The following is a 22,627-nucleotide window of genomic DNA, read 5'->3' as shown; positions in this document are numbered from 1 at the left end:
TATAATTGCAGACATCTGCCTCGTGGAGCTGTATGAGCCGAATTATTTCTGTTTTGCTACAGTCAGCACGTCAAAGTTCTAAGAGTTGTCATGGAGCCGTGAATCATATTTTCAGTGTGTTTATTATCTCTGTATCACAAAAGTGGGTCACACTCAACAGAGACTGTGCAGTGTATTTTCAAAACAGAGCCATTGCCAAATGTTTGAGGGGAAATAGGCTATAGACTGTCTGTGAGTCAGTTTTCAGCATGCATTGTCTCTAGAAACAGTTACTGCAGCGTTGTCACTTCTCTCTCAGACTGCGTTTGAAAGTTCTTGTGGCTCCTCTGCTTGCCTTTTTAGGGATACTAACAGTTGTATTATAGCCAGTTCAGTGATCATGACACATCAGGCTCCTGCCAAAAGAAGTCAAAAGAATGTTTTTGCTTGCTTGAATTCAAACCAGCTGAACAGCTTCAATCAAACCTGTTGGGCAGAGCATGAGGTGGCTCCCTGTGCGACAAGGCCACATTTACTTAAGGATAAGGCATTCATCTTATTTTGTCAATGCAATGGGTTGCTAAACTCACCAGTGACTTTCCATCATCTTTCTCTGTCCTGCATTCTTCCAAATGTGGCGGATGCCATGTAGACTGCTTTAGCTTTGTTTGTGCGCGTGTTTGGACTTTTCAAAGCTCAAGAAGGAACAGTAGCGGATGCCAGAGTTTAGTACACTCCTTATAAACACACTCACTGGCTGACCAACAAACAAATCCCCAGTGCTACAGTTTAATGGATTTCACAAGGCCTTGGTTTACTTGTATGACAAATCTTTTTCAACGTCTTGGCCATTTTAACATTGTGGCTTCAACTATGGGGGCTATTATTGTGTGTTGCAGTCTCAAAAAACACAAACCATTTAGAATTTTATTCCTGACAGTTTGCCAGAATGCAAGCTTTGGGAAAACAAGCTGCGATTCCAGGAGATTTCTTTTTGTCATGTTAATGGGAGCGGTTCATTATGAGTCAGTCATGGAGAAATTCCAGAAAAGAAAGTCAGCATGTGAGCTTTTCAATTGTTACGTGACAGTTTTTGTTTTAATGTGCCTTAAGGCTTTTTTATCTTTTGGGGAGGCCTTTCAGCGTTTTGATATTTGTCCTTTAAAGCCACATCTGGGCCTTCTCCAAATCCTTGCCAATCACCTCTTCAGTCAATGGGCAATGCTGCTAAACTTGACCTAAACGCTACACCTATCTGATCCTGTGGTACTATTTAAGAAATATGCTGACCTGGAACAGGAAAGGAGATAACCAGTCCTTTTGTCGAGTGCATCCAAAACAGAAGTCCACTCAGAGAATGAATGGAGGCATTGTTTCAGAGCACTGTTTTGACATTTCCTAACATGCAGTGTGCAGCTGTGGGTCAGTGTTGTTGCTTTCAAAAGAGATTCATGTCGGATGCATGTGTCAGACACTCTAGGTTGTTTGTCACAAGATAGCAAAAGACATTTTCAGCAGTGGTCTTTTGAGACTTACAGGGAGCTACATGTTAGATTATTCCAAGATAGACTTTCAATGTTCATTATTTACAGATTCAGGGGAGATTAGTGAGTCTCTTGTGATCAAATCTCAGCACAACCTCACACAGCACTGTAGAAACCAGCCAGTTTAAAATTCTTAGATCCCTTACGATACAATAACAAAAGCCCAAACCAGAAACCTGACACTATTTATGTGGCCTCCTGGCTTTACAAACATAGCTTGAGTTGATACAAACCACAACATAAATGAATGGATGAATAATAGGAACTCTGCCACACTAAAGGGCTATTACACACACCATGTTTAGCCCTGGCAGCAGTGAAGGAATGATGTAGTTTTGTCTTGTAGGGGTCTTTTTGGTGAATTGGTGGTTAAAAGGATTTAAAATGGCTTAGCTGAATGGAGTGGCCCTCTAACAAGAGTGGATCATATACTAAGACAACACTGTCTTAAAACCAAACAGGAGACAGAGGATGTTTACTCAGGAAAAAAGTGGAGAAGGATGGGGTATAACAGAGATACTGGGAACATGGTTTTGGTTATGATATGACTAAGACTGTGATCTTGTTTATGATTATAACTGCTCCAAGACTCAACATCTTCCCACATTTGGTTTTTGTGTGAAACCAATAATAGTGTATGAATGTTCATTTATTGTGGCTTTAAAAAAAAAAAAAAAAAGAACGAAAAGAAGAGAAAGAAAGACGAAATCTGTGCCTGGACATGACTCACTTGGCATTTCTACCCTTTCTGCTTCTCATGATGATATTTTTTGTGGTGAGGTGTCACATCCCATCAGCCCTCTGCTTCCACGCTTTGATTGGCTGTTGTTGTGACTGAGTTGGTGGTGTGTCATCTGAGACTCTTGGACACATTTGCATGCCCATACATGCAGAATTCCGGCAGTCTTCAGGATTTACCGGCAGGTCTCGACTCAACTGTCACTTCTGCTTATGTTTTGGTTTTAGCCCGGAGGTGCAGTGACAGTCTGCTATTATTGTGAGGATTTCAAGAAAATGTGATGACCAGTAAAGACTGAGACAGGAACAAATCCTTTCAACATGCCACATCAGGAGCTGTGTCCATTTAGTTGAAGTTAATCTTCTTTACAATCACATTCTGGTCAGCTAACCTACTCTAATCTTTGAACTTTGGCTGGTGACACAGATACACATTTGTGCATCACACATCTCGACAGCTTGTTTATACAGTGGTTCAAATCTAGGTCCTGACTTTCTCTGGCCAGAGCCCAAGGCAATCTGGAGAAACCTGCAATTATCTGCTTAATACTCAACACTGCACAGACTCCCAAGGGGCCTGAATGGTGGACAAGACAGAATGACCCTTTACAACAAATGCCTGTTGTCCACACTAGCATGCCAATGCAGGTCAAACAATGATCTTTGTTGGAGACTGGAGCTCTTTCTCATGTTAAGTCCCAGCCTGCACTGGACACAACTGGGCAGAGTGGGAATCCCCTTGTGTTGAACATGTAGAGGAGGCGGCAGTGGAATGCAGCCGTCAGCTGGACATCGATCAAACCCCGCTGTCTCTGCAGGCCAAGATAAAGGTGAAGGATTTAAGGCTGGTCGAATGCCCCTCAGTGGCTGATTGTGGGAGCGAAGTACCTTAGAAAAAGAGCTAGCAACTCTGTGTCTGTCAACATAAGGAGAAAAGAGCTAGATACTGTGCACTGATATACAGAAAAAGATAAGTGATTGTGTCTGGGTGCTCACACGGGACTGAACATAATCACCAGCCAGTTAGCCAGCAGTTTTTGAAATGGGAGGAACTGTTAAACATACAAAAGGAATGGCTGTGGTGCAGACAGTTAATTCACTTTTATAGCATTCAAGGACACATTACACTTGCCCATGTGAACAGATAAAATCTAGAAACTGCAGTTTGAGACACCAGTTGGAACTAGCGCTGCATCTTAACATAGCTAATTAATATTTTAGTCCTCTTACTTCTGTAACATGTTCCGTATTGTACCCTAGCTGCTGATGGATGCTCCATCTCTGACATCAGTCAAAGGGAGACTGGATTAAAGCACAGAGAAACTCAAGTATAAATCTCAGAACTTCAGGTGTATTGCTGCTGTTTGAAGAGGATATGCATTGACATCACTTTTTCATGTGGTGTACAACCTCATAACCTCCTACTGTACCTACTATAATTTGAGACAGACAAACAGATACCAAATCTTGAAACATCAAGGTGATAATGATATGTACAACAAGCAGAATGAGAGAAATGGAAGTCACAGACGAGAGAGGATGAAGTAACTGAGTGCGTCTGTAACATTCCAATCGCAGATGCTGATTGTTTGCACATTTGCTGGTCAAGGTGTCACATGCATACCCTGTATTATCCAGAAACGTGTGTTCAATGGTTCATAAAGTTCAGGCTACTTCTTGAAATCTATAATTGCTTGCTTACTGAATTATGCAACCAATTAACTAACTCATGTTCTAACCAGCTTACCAATAGTCATATGCCAAAGGAGAGGATTTTTCTATGATTATGATAATGACTACAATTACGATTAAAATGACTGTTTTCAAATACCAAACCAATCTACAGTATTTATATCAGGAGACAATTTTAGCTTGTTTCAGAAGAGTTAATGCTGAGCCTTTCACAGTTCGGGCCTGTTTGGCATGTTGTCTGGCAGTTTGTCAGAGGTAATGAAATACAGAAGAACTCACAACACCAGCAGCTACGCTCCCTACCCTCAGTTCATTTGGCTGGGTGGCCTGTCTGAACTGGGTCCAGCTGGGCTATGCTTAGTAAGATCTCAAGAGGGTCTCACTCATGAATATCACTAGTCAAACCACCCACAGAGAAGAGTTCCAGTCAGGGGGAAACATCTCATACTTTTAAACTTATTTGTTTTGAGAAGAAGTTTAGCCAGGCATTTGTCATCTTAGCCAGTGTTAACAAAAGAGGTTTAAAGCTCAAATGATTTTGAAGTAATGTTATGATAATAAGTCACTAAAACTTTAGTTTAAGGTTGAATTACAGTGAGTGACGGAAGGATTTAAAGCTAGGCAATAGAAGAGTGGACAAGGTCAATCAGAAATACCACTGAACTACATTTTTTCAAACAAAATGAACACATGGTAAATTGAGTATGTCAGCCCTGTAACTTCACTGAGCTGTGATGTATTAGCTATGACCCGAGGTTTATCTCTGAGAAATACAGTAGAGCCCAAAGTTGAATGGCTGCAGTCAGTCTAAAACAGCTGTGATGCATTACCACTCAAGAGCCAGCCTCGAAGGTATTCTGTTCTCCATTTCCTAATCTATTGTGACAGATGTGCACAATCAGAAAAAGGAAGAATTCTTTTCCACTGAAGACATCCCGTGTCTACAGGCGATATAAAGACTCATAGTGGTCAAATATTGATACTGATTTAAATCCAACTTCCCACATTATCTGCTGTTGATTCACATTAAAACACATTTCCGACATTCACCTTGTATTCAAACTAATAATATGAAAGTTGTAGTTAACCGCGAATGCAAAGACTAAACTGAGTGGTAGGGTCAAAGATGAGTGATTTGTATTCAGTGAATCATGAAACAACTTTATGACCTTTGTTACCAAGGTTTCATGGCTGTCCAAGGAGCTCACATAAGCATCCATCAGCACAGTCCTGGTGCAAACCAGTGTGAGGTCTTTGAAGCTGCTGCACTTGTGTTTACCCTGGGCTGTTCTCTGGTCTTGGTTAGGCCATCAAACTAAATGAGGAAGGGGCTAAAAACAGACTCCTTTGTGTGGTTGGGGGATTAACACAGCAGGGTACTGTGGACTGATTGTATGAATAGCATGCCTGCTGTGGTTAGTGGCTAAGACCTGTCCAGATCCAAAATAAGTGTCAAGTGCTTATTTTCAACTGTTAAGTCAACAAGAATATTATTCATTTCTCTTCATTACAAAGAGACATTTATTTTACAATACTGTATGTGTATAGCAGAACAAAACCGTACATTTCAACAAGCTCTGTAGGTGCAGAATGAAAAAAAATAAAGCATGATATATAATTACGTATGGTGAGTATAACTACTGTATACCTCCCCTCTTTCCAACGCAAGACAAGACTGAAGGTTTTATTAAAAACATTTACCTAGTCTATGAAATGTATCTAGAGATATTAATTTACCTACAATGTTAATTTAGAGAGGTGAATATATGGAGTGTATTGGTGATTTTGTGCCAAGATAGCGGCGTGGTTCCCGGGATGGTAATGCCAGTCACTCTGTCGGTTGTTCGTGAGATTCTCAGTCATCCAGGTCGAGGTTCTCCTCCTCTCATCCAAGGCGTTTCTTCTGTTCTGAATCAGTTATTTACATTTTAACCTGCAGGATGGCCAGTCTGTTGGTCAATTTCTATCACATGAGGTTAGCATTTCCATTTTTTTTAGAGATAGGTCTCAACAACTATTAAATTTGGCACAGACGCAGGATCTATGGTGCCCAAAGGCTTTAATGATCCCTAGATTATCTCTCTAATGCCACCAGCAGGTCAAAGTTTTCACTTGTCCAGGGAAATCTCTCATATCTCCATGATGAATCAACATAAAGCTTGTACAGACATTCATGGCTCCCCACCATGGTTTTGGACATCCCCTGACTTTTCCTCTACTGCACCATGAGGTTCACATGTGTGATTCTTTGTGAAATGTCTCAACAAATATTGGATGTATTTCTGTGACCTCTTGTATAGATGTTCATGTCCCCTTCAGGCTGACTTGGAAGGCAAGACAAGTATTTGTATATAGAAAAGATAGAACAGAAACTAACCTGATGTACCAGATGCTTGTGCTGTGTGGTCTTGTGTAATCTTATGATTTTGTGAATCCAGTTGCCTTGCAAGGTCAAAAAAAACACAATGCAATATAAAAATACAGACGTAAGTTGGATTTTAAAAATAGTAAAACAAAATTAAATGATAATTTTGGTGATCCCTAAACTTTCATCATCAAGTAAGAATTTCTATTTGTCCAATACTCGAGTTTCTGACTAAGTATCTACAATATTACTGACATTCATATCAACCCTAGCTTGACTTTGTGTTTGTTGCAAAATGTTGCTTGCATGCTAAATATGTGACCATTGTTAGCACATTGCCTACTAAACATTGTGGCTGTGTTCATGTTAGCATGTTGACTTACTGATGTTAGCCAGTAGGTGAACGACGACACTCTTTCATGCAGGTGCAAGATGATTTTATTGTTCTGTAAACACACCAAAAAGACACTCTCAGGTGAATATCTGACCCCCTCTTGCTAACGTCAGTCTGGGCTAACTTGATTCTGTGCCTAACGAGATTACATCTTAAAAGTACTTCTGGAAACAATAAACAATGTAAACAACTGGCATATGATTTATTTAATACAAAAACTGAAAAGCGCAGTCTGCTAACTTAATACCACCTCAGTCAGCCACTAACTGAAAACACCTTTCTCTGTATATTATCCTACATCATCTTACACGTACCCAAATGCAGTCAGCTCAGTCACACTGTGGTATAGCCAAAACTAGCGCACTCCATACGCAGATGTTAGCATTTAAAGCTAACTATAATTAGCTGCTTTAAAATGTAAACACATAACACAAAAACATGTAAAAACATGGCACTACGACTGATAATAAACATAACAAAAAAGATTTATGGCGCTTGTACACTTCTCTCACCTGTAAACACTGCAAAAGTCAGTCTTGGATGAATATCTGCTCCAGCAGTTGTGGCTCTGCCCGTCTTGCTAAGTTATGACCGAGCTAACTCGCTTCTCTGAGGATTACAGCGCCGGTCATCAGCATATCAAACTTGCTACTGCCACCTACTGGCGAAACTGAATATCGCCTTACAGTTCATGCAGGTGAAAGCAGGTGTGTTTCCCTCAGTTCACAAGCGACAAAAAGCGTTTTAAATAATACACCCGTGCATAATATTTTTTTCTTTTTTACTTTATTTTTTGCAACTGATAACCAAAGGCAAATATTTTGTTACATATGTGTTGACATTTTGTTCACCAGTATATTACTGCAAAGTAATTGTTTGACTTATATGACAAGTTACAACCAACTAACAGGCAAACCCCAAAAGTCATTTTACTGTAGTTCTTATATTTGCACAATCAATTCAAAAGTACAGTGCATTAAAATGCTTGACAGTTTCACTAATCCATGTTGACAGGCCTCACAGTGTAGAATATCACCACCTCAAATTCATGCTGCCAGGCTGGCTCACCAAAAATACTTTAAAGATGGCCTCTTTTCATGTGAATTGTTTCCGTGTGTTTATCTGGACTTCACCCATGGCACAACTGGTGCCAGTAATTTATCCAATGCAGACATTTATACATGCAGCAAACATTCACACTAAGTGTGCGTCGTGACACAAAATGGTGTCATTTTACGAAGCTGCATCCTTATGGACTATTTGATGGGACTGTGCCTTTCTTTTGTCTGCTTTGCTTCTTCTTGTCACTTTGAATAAGATTGAATGGCTACAAATATACCAGATGAAATGAAGCATAACCTGGCCAGACATGAAACAAGCTGCACATACTTCTGCAGGACAGTCTTAATCATCTCCAGATCAAGTTGAAAAGCTTTTCATGAGGCTCACCCACAGTTTCCCTCTTGATCCCCGAAACCTGACAGTTTTCAATTTACCTCAAAGCCGTATGTTAAGTGGATAGAATTCTTCATTGTGTTTAGGTTTTGTTGAATTTGATCTTTCTGTTTTTCCACAAGACCTGAGCTTGCAGCTTTCATAGCTGAAACACAAGTAGAAGCACATTTCATATTGCATTAACCCAAAATTAAGAAAAGTATAGGCATCAGAGATGACATTAAAGCAGGTCATAACTGGACCTCTTTGAAGGCAGATGCTGTAATTCCGCAGACCCAGTAAAACTCTATGAACCTATTTTAGGGTTATTTTATGTACTTTTCTCCACTCCTCCACTCCTCTAATTATGGCCAATTATTTCTAATCCATTTACAATAGATTGCTACCACCTTTTCATATGCATATTCATATTTCCAGTCAAATTAAAATTAATGTTGTTAAAATTGCGGTGACCATTAAAGGCCATCCAATAAAGATTCAAACCATATTTAACACTATTAAATAACTGCAGTACCAGGATTTCAGTTTGAGGGCAGCTGTTTTAATTATATGAGACAAGATTTTCTGGAGTGATAGATTTATTCTGTCTAAATTAAATCTTTAATTGTTCATATGCACTTGCTAAAAGGTCAGTGCAATTCTCATTTCAAAAGAATGTGCAGATCTCACCACTCCTTTATTTATGCACCAACACTGATGTTCTGTTAAGCCTTCATTATACATGCAGCAGCTGTATTCTCGCGATCATACTGTTTTGTAAAGTAAAGTTTGACTGAGTTCTCGTGGCTTTGGCACAGGAGCAATTGATAAATTGAGGTCAGAAAGTAGGCTAATGCATACAAAAATCACAAACTTAATGATTAAAGAAACATTTCTGTCTCACACGAGGGCGGTTTGTAATTAAGTAAACCTGTATCGTTTGTTGTTGCTGGTGTCCTTGAGGCGTCCCACAGTGTATATACAGGGTAATGATACACAAACCTCATGTCACCGACCATCATCTCTTCTTGTTCTCCAGAACCCAGAATCTCTGGACTCGTCCATCCAGAGTGCCCTCTCGGCCCTCTTCCCTCCTTTCGAGGCCACAGCGCCCATCGTCCTCAGCCAGCTGTTTCGCTCCATTGAGGAACGTTACCACGGTGATGCATTACAGTGCCTGCTGGACTTCCTCATCCCCTCCAAACACCTGCTGGAGAGTGTCCAACAGGCAGCATGTGTGAGTCTCAATACATTTCAGTGCACATGTCTTGACTCAAGCTCTTTCAGCAGATCGGTTTAGAGACACTTACTGTATGTCAAAATTTATTGCAATAAGTTATTAAATTACAATTGGCAGAGAAGGCTCTGTTGCATATTAATTTTATTTTTTTCTTCCAGGCTGGATACTCTGATGTGGTTTTCCGCTGTGAGGGCTGGCCTCTGTGTCTCCATGACAAAACCGTCATCCAGTTAGCACCAGTGAACCCTTTGCTGCTGCGTCCTGGAGACTTCTATCTACAGGTAGAACCTTTCGGGGACCAAGCGGCACGCATTGTCCTCAAAAGTCTTCTGGAGGAGGGCTGTCGAGAAGTGGAGGAGACCCCAGTGCCTGAGACTTCCTACCCCTGCATCTTCACTGAAGAATGGCTGCAGGACATCAATGAAGGACGGCAAGGAACTCCTCTGTCACACTGCTTGCTTTGCACAGATCAAGGAGTAATCAAGTTGCCCTGGGCTAAAATCGCCATCCCTGAGTTTTTAGACAAGCCTAAAGTCATGCCCACTTATCGGGAAGATCCTCCTGAACCAAAACACATTTCAGTTCCCTCCCATTTCAACTCCTCCACCCTGCCGATGGAAGCCATTTTCTTTCCTGCAAAAGACAGGATGTCAGCATCGTTGAGACCTGGGGACTGTTCTTCCAAACTTGTCAAAATGGAACATGAAAGACGAACCCCCAAATCATGCTCCAAACCTTTAATCAAACCTGTGGGTTGGGTTTCTCCTAACACCTGGGACAGTCGCGAGACATATCGAGAAATCGAGGGTGATTATGTAGACCTGGTGGATATCGCCAAAGGGAAAGAGTTTGCGGATAAACAAAAAGGCGGCCATCCAAATCCACCCAGTTCAGTTTTGTTCAAACCTGTTAGACCACCTCCACCTGTACCGTTTGGGAATAGCATTCCCTATGGATGCACCCTTCAGTATGCAGAGGAGCCTTGTACACCATGCAGCCAGAGAAATCTGGAGCATGAGCCCACTGATCAAGACTTGAAGTGTAGGTACAGAGACTCGTACGTGGCAGCACTGAGAAACCCAGTCGCTTTTGAGAGGGGCAGTGCAGACCTCCTGGCTGCCCTGGATGAGGTTGGCCTTTGTGAAGATGGAGAGTTAAGACCCAAGGGTACGACCGAAGCTCAAAGAGACAAACTTGGAAACTTCTGCAACCACTGTAATAAACCTGTGATAAATAATGAGCTCTGCCAATACAGACACTGCTATGAACCCACACCAGAAAACTTTTCATCTCAACTCAAAGACCTTCCTACAAGTTTTGAACCAGAAAACCTTATGAAGGAACCTCCCATGGTTTTGAAATCAACGCCTGGTTTGAGCCATAGTCAGAAGGTTCAGATGAAGCTTCTCTCCCACCAGTCAGGACATACTGCCAGTGTGCATCCAGGACCAGAATTGTTCTCAGAGAACTGCGATGGTGATGTTAAACCACATCAGAAGGTGGAGGTTGTGAAACCATCAGGAAAACACAAAGTTAAGGTTAGGTCTCTGTCCACCGTGTCAGAGACTTCGAAAGGGAGCCCACTTCTCTATAAACTCAACAACAGGAGCCACAGTGATATCTGCCCCGAAACAATCACCAGCATAATGCAGTGTAAGAAAGGTGAACTGCTGGATCAGGTGACTCAGAAGCTGGAGAGACGGAAATCCCCTAAAAAAGGTAGATAAGGCTGAACATTCAAACCGATTTTTGATACAATCTTTCTTTCTCTTCTCCTTTCCTGTCTTCGTTTAAACCCCCACCCACACAAAGTTTGCACATTGTTGTTACTGCACACACAGCCATTTATTATGATCTGTTGCTCAATGCTCGCAGGGCCACTGAACATTCACGCCAAACAGGCTGACTGAAACTCGACCGTGACCTCGCGTGCTTGAGGGAATGTGCTCCACTGAGGGTCGCAGATCATAGGGGCTCTTTAGAAAGAGGGTTCAAGGGTCAAAGATCAGGCTTGAGTATGATCTTCCTACTGCTGTCTGTGTTCTCCAGCAGTAAGGCCACATTCATGTTATTCCCATTAGCGAGGGAGTGAACGGAAATAGCATGCGGCACCCAAATGAAACAGAGGGCCTGAACCAATTGAGTAAAAAGAAAGAGCAGAGCATTCCTCTAATGTAGAGAGACAGCATAACATGCAAGAAGGAGGTTTCTGTGTCCCCTGCACCCGCTGGCATGCACCCTCATTCCCTCAGAGGGACGTGTTGAGATCTTGACTGGAGACATACTTGTCATGGACGATTAAAGTAGCAAAGAGAGAGCACAGGCGAGGCTTTGTTGAGGCCAATTAAGATGTCTGAAATCAAAGCCAGGCTTAGTAGCCAGGCCACCGTAGTACTACAGAGACCATGTCGAATGCTTAAAGGCTGTCTGTACATAGCTGTGCAGCTGTGTCCATAATGATAGAAGAATATTAACAGTCATGAATGAAAAGATTGGTAAATGCTGTTAGCACAAAAGGGCAAAGGTTGCTGGACAGACAGCTGATGGTTTACAGTAAATCTCAGGGCTGTGTTGGAAGAACATCTGCAAGAGACACAGTGATGGTTTAAACAATATAAGAAACAAAATCTACACACACGCTTTTCTTTCAATGCTCCAATTATCCTTTGATTTATTTGTTTTTCTTTGCTTTTTTGTGGGAAAAGAGTTATGTTTGTATTTACTGACATGCAGACTCCCGGTCAAGTAGGAGTGAAACTCCCTCCACCGCAGATGGTCCAGCCCCCAAACTCCACAACTCAAAGACAGAAAAAACATCTTCTCCACAAGTTCAAGTTCCTTCTTCAAGTTCTGACGCTCTGCAGTCTCCACAGACCGAGGAAGCAACATTCAAAAGCGTCAGTGGTCTGCTTGAACTGGGCGTTATTTGTCTGCCAGGTACTTGATATATAACATACATTCTGAGCATTCTGTGATTTTCTGTATCTCAAACCATGTTACACTGGACCTTGTTAAAAAAAAAAAAAAGCTTTGATAATGAACACCATGTGACCTCAAGGACTCACATGTGACTTCAGTGACACTCATATCAAGGTGTAAAAGACCACATGGAAAAATCTAACTCTAACTGACCTCATTGGTGAAAGTCAAAAAGATCTTCAGAATCAAATGCAGTGACTTATAAGTTATGATTGGGAAACAACATTTCAGGCAAAGTTAGAGCATTCAGCAAAACTTTCACAGTCCCATTACAAGTGCACGAGATGTGAGATTACTGTTATTCTTTCTCTCTGTCCCTCAGGCAGCAGGGACAGGACAGGCAGGGCAGTGGTGGAGGTCCATGGCGACAGAAAGGAGTGGGCGTCCCCTCTTGTGTCCGCCCAGAATGTCTGTGAATTACTGCTCTACTTACACTCCATACCAAGGTACTTATACCAATGCCTACAAGGTCTCTGAGTATTAAAAAGACATAGTACCTGTAATTGAGAGAAGAGAGATATTTGGAGAAGAGTTTGACCAATGTTCAACATGGGGTTGAAATCTCCTCAGTTGCTCGGTGAGGAAAAGCCGTTCTTTTCAGCTTATGTTTTGTCACCCGCATGAGGTGTGTAATAAAAGATCTTGCCACAAGAGGGCAGCAGATTACCATTTGAAATATTTCCTGTGTCTGAAGGAGGCTTTGAAGAATATGATCTATGCTTTTACATCCAGCCTCTGTGATCCCTTATCGGTAATATCTTTGCATAGTTTACAGCTGATATAAATTTATGCAGAATCACATCATTGTCAACTGAATAGTTCTGCCTGATATGTACTATAAATTCAGCTGGCAGCAACAGTGACCTGTGCTGACCCTCTGCCAGATGGGTGTCAATACTGACCCCTTAGAGGTCTGCTAGCAAACACTTTAACAGTGTTTTTTGTTTACACAGGGTTTAATGAGTCTTTGAAGTTCAGAAAGCAATTCCACTACATAGCCTGGCCTTCCTGTATCCTCAGTAAAGAGTCGGACCACAACAGTCTCTAGCCAGGCTGGCTGCCAACTGTCTGGTATGCAGCGCTGTGCTAGAATTAGCAGCCATGTCTGATGTAGGCTCACAAAAGAGTAACCCAAGAAGAGGCCATTAAGAGGGGTGTGTGAAGGCATCAATGTGTGGAGTAAGATGTGTGAGTGTGTGGATGTCAGAGTTGAGATATAAAGATAAATACAGATCTGAAAAGTAGAGCAAGGAAATAAGCCTAAAAGCCTTTGAATGATGCACTCATCACATAAAGAGCACAGTGAGAGAGTGAACATGTTTGAATGCGCCTTAACACAATTCAACGTTTTGGCAGGAAAGAAATTCGAGAGCTGGGAATAACTTTGGTCATCAATGCCAGGAAGAAGCCTCCTTCGCTTCAGCTCTACAAAGCCCTGCTGATGGCCCAGGTTAAACAACAAGCCTGCATGCACACGCCAGAATCAACAGAACCTGCACTCAGCCAAACACACACACACACACACACACACACACACACACACACACACACCCCTACACATCGTGTCATCACATGCTAACAGATGTCAAATTGTCACAGAGGCAGAACCAGACGCCAGCGTTAGTCACTGTGTGTCTGAACCTGTGACACAAGTTAAGCTCAAGTTGGTGTAAGTTTGTGATTGTCGGTAGTAGGGAAATGCACAAGGGGGCGCGATCCCCATTTTTATTAGGTTTACACTAAAAGATGTGTGTGGCTAGTGGTCATTTCATCATTCGTCTCCTATCTAAATTATCAGAGCAGAGTGCAGCTCGTGTTAAATTAAAACACGACAGTCTGTGACTTTTTGTCTTTAATTTACTGAATCCCTGCTATAGGAGCAAGCTCTCCATGCTGTCCACAGTATCGTGGTGCTGGTGGATAAAGACACTTGTCCACGACCTGAAAAGCAGCCAGGGTTACAGGTCAGAAATGAAAACAACACTGTCTGCTTTGACCTCTTCCTTTTTAGTCTGATTCGGTACTTCTCCTTCAGCCCTAACCTCGCCTTTGTCTTTGTCTACAAGATGGACATGGTGACTTCCATGAAAGCTCTCAACAAGACAGTTGAAGCTTCCCAGCTGACCTCTGACCTGGGAGGGACCTTTGCTTACAGTCACAGCGACTGGCTGCAGTTCCATCAGGTACTCAATGCTCACTCTGTGTTTTCAGAAGCGCCGCAGTGTGGTATCACATCACACAATCACTGTGGAGTTTCCCGTAGATTGAGACCAGACTGCTGTCTCCATCCACACGCCCACTCCAAACATTCATCATCTCTGTTACTCTTCATTGCTACATTTAGGCTGGTCTTTGAGTCAAGGCAGGGTGTGGTCACCAGGGGGAAGATGAATTAGATTATTCATGATAGCAGATACAGCAGATAAAGTTCAGCCCTCAGTGGCTCAGGTCCACTACCAGAAGCGGGTGGTGTGTTATGTCTGTCATGTAGGTTGTATAAAAAGTACTATATGTCAGTGTAATTTAATGGCCAAATGATGACTACAAATGAAATGTGGATGCACTTTAAGATGGAAATTAAAAACTGTTTCCAAGTATCCAAAACCCAACTTCCTCTCTGAATTTTTCCATAATGGTGTGAGGGTTGAAACTCCTCCAGCTGGTTTCAGGATAAATCAGAGTTGATTAACTGGAGAGGAGAGTAGACAAAACAAAACATACGTGACATTTTTCTGCTGCATAAAAAAAGCTTTCTGAACTTTTTCAAATTTTTTCATTTTGTTTGTGAACTTCTGTGAATTTATATTTAATTTCCTAAGAACAAAGCAAACAAGGCAACATTTAGAGAGGTATGCAACCTGTGACAAGGATAACTAGTAGATAAAGCTTTGTTTGAAGGGCTCACAATCCATGTTTATAAGGCAGAAGCAATGATGTAGACAGTCCTGAGGAGTGGCTTTACAGAGAAGCTATAAGACCCACAGTATTGTTATGTGGGGTGTTTTAGTAGCAGTCAGGTCCAGCCATTGTACATATCTCTAAGGTCTTTCCCTTTCATGAGGGCAGTTTCCTGTGCTCGTGAGGTCCAGCTAATAAGCGAGTTTCAGTGTGTCAGCTGTTGGTCTCAGGATGGTGCTGCCTGTGGTGCTCTCTGTAGGCAGCAGTGAAGAGACACGACTGTATGTAGCATCCCCTGACCTCAAAGCTCTTGGGTTCAATATAATGCATCATGTTTTTGTTCACTTCCACTGAGTCTTAAATTCAACTCATTTCAGAGACTGGTGTCTTTCATGACGGACCTGCGAGGGGCAGACAGCTTGTTGCAGAAAGCCATCAAGAAAGTGGATGACAGCAAAAAGATAGACACAGCACAGGTAGAACATATATGTTCACAGTGTGATGTGATCTAATTAGTCTGCTGCACATTTTGGACCAGTTCAGACACTTTTGCTGTGGCTGTGACAGGAAGTGCAGCAATGCATTCAGGAACAGAAGGCCTCAATGAAAGAGGTGCTGGAAGACGCTCGGCTGGTCACTCTGCAAAGAGAAGGAGGGGCTGTGCTGGCCAGAATGAGGAGAGAGGACTTCAGATTTCCACAGTCTGAGGACTACAGGTATCACATAATATTTAAGTATATTAATGTCCTCCTTTTTATCCCAATCAATATAGTATGAACTACAGAGACTTATATCACAGCAACATCAGTGTTTTAATCTCAGTTCATCTGCATTGTCATACATCTACACTGCACACACCCACACTGTCCTGAGAACAGGTCTAGTTAGACAGTAATAACATACAATAATGACAATATACAACCACAGTTGATTTACATTGTGAGGACCTGTATTTTGTCCCCATAAGGGAGGTGAGTCCCCGCAATGTGACTGTGTAAACAGGTTTTTGTCCACACAACGTGAGTAACACATGGGCACGCATACACACATACATGCGCACGCGCGCACACACACACACACACACACACACACACACACACACACACACACACACACACACACACACACACACACACACACACACACATTATTTATACTAGCCTTTATTGTAATTAGCAGCAGCATGGCACCATAATTTATCAAGGCAACAAGCAGTTGAAGGGCATGTGTAAAATCATTATGCACTTCATTTCACAGCCTTAATTAACTTACTACTTACATAACATTTTTGCAAAAACTCAAATCATAACTTAAATTTCATTTTCTGAAGTGACTTGAATGAAACAATACAGCCCTTGCCTCTACAAAACACTGGAAATTACAAATGATACCTTACAATATCGGATAAGTTTTGTCTCTGAGTTTATCAAAGCTTGTTTCTTGCAGAGATGCTGTGGAGTCAGTGACAAGTCTGTATAACCAGGTGGAGGAGAAGCTCCACATGCTGGTGATGAGATCAAACGAGTCCCTGCAGCACCTGGAGGTCCTGTTCAGGCTCAGAGAGATGGAGGCCAACATCAGCACGGTACTACCAGTTATCTCAACATGAAAATCTACATGATGTGATGAAATAGCTGAAGTCCATTAACATGGTGTTGTGGACAGTGAGATGAAAGCCGGTCTCCGTTTGTGCATTTCCATTAAAAATAAGATGTGTAACACCACATTCATGGTCTGCCGAGCTGTAAACTAACATTGTATAATTCTACATGACGTCTTGCAGGCAGGGATGTGGTTCAGTGCAGAAGGCGAACAGAGACTGAAGGACTCTTATACAACAGATGATACCCTGGTGTGCACTGAAAGGGCCTTGCAGCACTTTGATCTGTTTCTCACTCAGTTGAAGGTATTGCAGCAATATAACAAAAAGGGCTTAAAAATGAGAAAAGTTACCCTATTTGGCTGTCTGTGTTTCACGTCACATATCAACTGTTTTCCTTTATTTTCCTGAAGTAAATATGAGATCAGGGACTTGCAAATGGGAGGGGCAAAGTTCAACTTGACATCTAATCATTTATTCCAGGAGAAACAACAGTACGCCTTGACCCTAGTGACGGAGGCACAGGGAGTTGTTGGCACAAGTGATTCCAGTCCTGCAGCTGATATCTTCCGGACATTGGTCAGCACTTTCAAATCCAATGTTGATGATCTTATGTTGCGGGCAGAACAGAGGTACAAAGAACTGGATGCACTGGTGCATGTGCACCGCTTCTGTGAGCAGGTTTGTCTTTTGTCATTGCTCCATGTTTTTCCACCTAGTTGACATTTCTAATTTCGGTCTTTCTTCATCCGACCGTTGCCTGCATATTTCTGACTGATTTGTGTTAACCTTTAAATGTAAAACAGTAAAAATAAACAAACTTTTCTGACTGTCTGTCTAGGCATCTGCCCTGGCCAAAGAATGCAGTCATATTTTGGAGAAGGTAGAGCAGGGGTGTTACTCAGCTTCAACTCTGAGCACACTCCAGATGTATGAAGAGAGATTAGGTGGCGAATTCTCCACCCAGCACTTCCATGCTCTGAAAGCTAAGGCCTGTGCCGTGGGATCAGGGGCCTCAGGGGTGATGAGAGTGTGGAATGCAGCCTGGGGTCAGTGCCAAGCAGTCAGGCAACATCTTGAGGAGATGCAGAAGAAGAAGAAAGGCGTAGATAAGAGCCAGATCCAGCAGATCACAGCTGCAAAGCCTCAAGGGGAAGATGGAGGGATTGAGAAGAAGGAGAAGAGGAGTGAAGTGGGGGAAGGTGAATGCTTCCTGACCCAGCAGCTAACCTCTCAGAAAGAGGCAGTCAAACTCTCAGAAGGTGAAGGAGAAAGCACCACTGCCACATGTGTCAACCACCATTTAAAACCTGACATGAAAAGGAGCGAGAAAGAAGAACTCCAAGCACAGAAATTACCTGAAGCGCCACTTAAAAATGAGAAAACGACCCCTGTTTTTCCACAAAACAGCGACTATCATTCAGAAGGCAAATGGAGACCAAGAGGGCACCACAGCGAGGCAGATCTGAGGAGCGCAGATTCAGTTGAAGGGGGTGATGATTTTCCATCGCACCAGCCTTTGGGTCGCTCCCTAAGCGAGGGCTCAAGTGTGAGCTCTAATTTGATGAGCAACTCTAACTTTTCAAGTTTGAACATAAGAAACAAACACTGTCAAAGCAGGACACAACCACCGGGACAAAATCTGCAGCCTGTCCAAAATCTGCCCACTTCCTATAACGAGAGTTTACAGTCAGGAAACCTGAGCTGTGAGACGAAAAGAGACAGCAATGAAGAGGAGGGTGAAGGATGCACTACCTCCACCCAGAGCCCGAGAGATTTAAGGAGCCCAGAGACATTACTCACAGCAACGGAAAACAATGGCAGCAATGTCTTGTAAGTACTACCCCCCCTCTCTCAGCTGTAACCTAAAGCAGTGAGCTGCTGTCCAGGACACTGCAAATTACCTCGGATATAGTCATGAATGGCACAGTTGTTCAACACTTTAACAATGCTGTCATATCCACAAATAAATAATCTGAAATTGAGTATGTTCCCAAGTTCACCTGGGTTTAGTTTTGAGCTTTAATAAAATCAATGATTTAACATTTTTCATTTCCGATATGTGGAACAGGAAACTGCGGAGGATCATGGAGGAGCTGCTGTCCACAGAGAGGGAGTACGTGAAGGCTCTGGGTTATGTTCGAGAGCACTACTTCCCCGAGCTGGAGAGGGCTGATGTCCCTCAGGATCTCAGGGGCCAGAGGGGGAGCATCTTCGGTAACTTAGAGAAACTCCACGACTTCCACCGCCATCATTTCTTGAATGAGTTGGAGAGCTGCATGAATGAGCCCTTCAGGGTGGGACGCTGCTTCCTACGACATGTAGGTGTCATGTGTATTACTGACAAAAGTATAGATGCATAGTACATATGCTGTGCCTCATACCTGAGTAATTGTTGTTTCCATGACACAACCAGGTTTTGGCAAATGTGAGTCTGTGTAATGTCAAGTAGGAATCTATGGTTTCCTGTTTTGAGCCGAAACCACAGTAATTCAGCATAATCGATTGTTAACAAAAACCCTTCCAGATGTGTCCTTATTGTACACTGATGCTATCGCTTCAGCTTCCACGGGATATCATTGAACACATTAACTGGAAATAGGGAGTATGTAGCTCACACAGCTGTGAGCTGCTATGGTCCTGTAGCTGCACTGCATAGTCTGCATTTTTTGGTGGTGATGATGATGGCTAATGGTCTTTATTTATTCCTTTTGTTTCAGAGGGAGAGCTTTGCTTTGTATGCCCTGTACAGCAAAAACAAACCGCAGTCAGATAGTCTCCTCATCAATCATGGACAGGCTTTCTTCAAGGTGAGGACCACTGTCGGCCTTCTTTTTGCTCCTCATTCTCTCATCTCTCTTCTAAAGAAAATCATGCTTTTTTTTTAACAAGAGGAGAGAAAATGCTGTATTTTAGAGCTATCAGCCATCAGCATGCTAACACAATCTATGTTTCATTCCAAATAAAAATGTGCAGGACATACACAACCAGGTGTGTGTAGTCCTGATGGATGCATGCCCCTTCACTTAACACAAGCGTGTTGTCCAACTCAGCTTTTGATTATCCTGATAGCTTTAGTGGCACATTTATAGCACTGCTGCAGGTTCCCTTAACACTGTCCCCTCTCCTCATTCACCAGCAAAAGCAGCTGAAGCTTGGGGATAAGATGGATCTGTGGTCATACCTGCTGAAGCCTGTGCAGCGGATCAGTAAGTACAGCCTGCTGCTGCAGGACATGATGAGGGAATGCGGTCCGGGACAAACCAGAGAGATGGCCGAGGTCAAGGCCGCCCTGGAGGTCATCCACTTTCAGCTCCGTCATGGCAACAACCTGCTGGCCATGGACGCCATCCACCACTGTGATGTAAGGCAGTTTTCTAACATTTTGTAAACACCAAGATTCAAGATTATTAACAGGAAGGATTTCATGTCTCATACACAGTACATACATACACAGGCATACTGTGTGCTGATAAGAATGACTGATCGCTCTTTTATCCAGCATTGAGCAACACCATTGGAATCTCTGTACGATGTGGAAAGCAGAGTAGGGAAACAGGTACAGGCAAGACTTTGACATCCTTCAATAAAGGATCACATTAGAAACATTTAAAATGCTGTTTGGCTACGTGCGATACTGTTGGTTAACCAGGATTACTCTGTGATGGGATGGGATGAGATAGATGAGTACCGGGAAAGAAAGAATAGCTTTATTTTCTTTTCCGTGGAATGTGAAGGGAGGCACTGTGTGTGAGACGATGGTCTGCAGCTCTATTTTTTGTAGAGCAGAGAAAGAGGGGATGGAGCTGGAGTTACAGGAACTTGTTGGTTATCCAATGAGCTTTAATAACACTCTTGCACTCTCAAGAACTCTTTCATATATCATATCATATCATATATCATATCATATCATATCATATCATATCATATCATATCATATCATATCATATCATATCATCTTGTGTGCTGCAGGTTAATCTGAAGGAGCAGGGCCAGCTGATACGCCAGGATGAGTTCCTGGTAACATTCAGGAAGAAAAAATGTTTCCGTCACATTTTCCTCTTTCAAGAACTCATCCTCTTCAGCAAAACCAGGAAGACGGACGTAGGAAATGACACATATGTCTACAAACAGTCATTCAAGGTACACATACCCCCCCATCAATCAATCAATCAATCAATCAATCAATCAATCAATCAATCAATCAATCAATCAATCAATCAATCAATCAATCAATTAATCTTTATTTATAGAGCACTTTTCATACAAAGGAGCAGCCCAAAGTGCTTTACATAAAAGCAATACAACAAATAAAAGACACCGTAGATACACATACATACACACGCACACACACACACACACACACACACACACACACACACACACACACACACACACACACACAAATTTAAAAACACTGAGGTAATTAAGAAAAACTGAAAACTGAGAAAAACTGAGAAAACCACACACACACACACACACACACACACACACACACACACACACACACACACACACAAATTTAAAAACACTGAGGTAATTAAGAAAAACTGAAAACTGAGAAAAACTGAGAAAACCACACACACACACACACACACACACACACACACACACACACACACACACACACACACACACAAAATGTGTGTGTTTATCTGAAATTCAAATGTGTACCAGAATTACCAGTAAGTACCATTAAAAGTGTGAGTATTGCTACCACTTCATCTGTACGAGACTGTACAAGATGACTTATTATTACGCAACTGACAACCACTTTTGTGTTGCAATACATTTAATCATCATTTGCAGAGGAACTTTTCCGTTATTTGTCACAACTTGGAAAATTTTCCAAATCACAGACGCAGAGGAGGACTAGATATTTGACCCCGTGTCACACATTAGACATTAATGTTGTAAAGATATTTGAATAGTAGAATATGTGAAAGACAGAAAAGAAATAATGCATTACTTCAAAGAAAATGGAAAAGTAGTTATGTTTGAAATGTACAGCTGCCAAATCAGTTTCACTGAATAATTTAATAAACTTGAAGCGCTTTTAAAGCAATCCGCTACCACCAGATCAATGGCTGTATCATTTGCCCTTTTTGTGACAATCCACTGTACTCCAGATGACCAGTGTGCCTTTATTCATGAGATTCACTCAACATGAGCTGTACATTTATTTGACTGTCCTTTCTGGCAGTTTAGGAGACCTTCTGACAGACTGCATAAGACTCTACAAGCCCAAACACAATAGTCATGGAGTTTTCACACACCTGTCAAACTGCCATCTTACATGATCTGTTTGTGTTGTTTATATTGAGACGTCAGATATAGGCCTGACCCAAAACAGCGGTGACAGTGGCCTGTGTTTTGAGATCTGGTTCAGGAAGAGGAAAAACCAGGACACATACACACTTCAAGCAGTTAGCCGGGAAGTGAAGGACGCCTGGACCAAGGACCTGGAGCGGATCCTGTGGGAGCAGGCAGTCCATAACAGAGGTACCAACAACATTACAGCACCATATGGGAACATGTGTCAGGTTAATGTGGTAGAGGCTTACTGATAGAGCTGGTATGTTTATAATGGAGTACAGTGTATTAACATTTGCACCGCTTATGTGGGCTGATGTGAATATATTTGGCTGGAATGTGGCAATAGTAAGATGGTCACTAACTAAAGTTTAACATCATAAAAGACAGAGGACAAAGACAGCAGCTCTGACTGCAAAATAGAGACAACAATCTTTCTTAATATTTCAAA

At 42.1% G+C, this 22,627-nt stretch overlaps 1 protein-coding gene across 2 annotated transcripts in view; it reads left to right on the top strand.

Moving 5' to 3' along the window:
* The window catches only part of quo (quattro), a 28,871-nt gene that overhangs the window by 2,973 nt on the left and 3,271 nt on the right, over positions 1–22,627 (top strand). For both annotated transcript variants that reach the window (XM_070959348.1, XM_070959349.1), the window contains exons 2-19: positions 9,186–9,383; positions 9,545–11,105; positions 12,120–12,323; positions 12,688–12,811; positions 13,722–13,815; positions 14,243–14,329; positions 14,432–14,548; positions 15,641–15,739; positions 15,831–15,979; positions 16,710–16,848; positions 17,047–17,169; positions 17,347–17,544; positions 17,705–18,696; positions 18,935–19,184; positions 19,584–19,673; positions 20,003–20,227; positions 20,836–21,006; positions 22,188–22,365. In XM_070959348.1, the coding sequence (XP_070815449.1) occupies positions 9,186–9,383; positions 9,545–11,105; positions 12,120–12,323; positions 12,688–12,811; positions 13,722–13,815; positions 14,243–14,329; positions 14,432–14,548; positions 15,641–15,739; positions 15,831–15,979; positions 16,710–16,848; positions 17,047–17,169; positions 17,347–17,544; positions 17,705–18,696; positions 18,935–19,184; positions 19,584–19,673; positions 20,003–20,227; positions 20,836–21,006; positions 22,188–22,365 (4,999 nt within the window). The remainder of the gene's footprint in view (positions 1–9,185; positions 9,384–9,544; positions 11,106–12,119; positions 12,324–12,687; positions 12,812–13,721; positions 13,816–14,242; positions 14,330–14,431; positions 14,549–15,640; positions 15,740–15,830; positions 15,980–16,709; positions 16,849–17,046; positions 17,170–17,346; positions 17,545–17,704; positions 18,697–18,934; positions 19,185–19,583; positions 19,674–20,002; positions 20,228–20,835; positions 21,007–22,187; positions 22,366–22,627) is intronic.

Source organism: Chaetodon trifascialis, chromosome 3 (assembly GCF_039877785.1).
Source record: "Chaetodon trifascialis isolate fChaTrf1 chromosome 3, fChaTrf1.hap1, whole genome shotgun sequence".
Lineage (NCBI taxonomy): Eukaryota > Metazoa > Chordata > Actinopteri > Chaetodontiformes > Chaetodontidae > Chaetodon > Chaetodon trifascialis.
The sequence above is the reverse complement of the archived record's forward strand: the minus strand, read 5'-3'. Positions and strand labels throughout refer to the sequence as shown.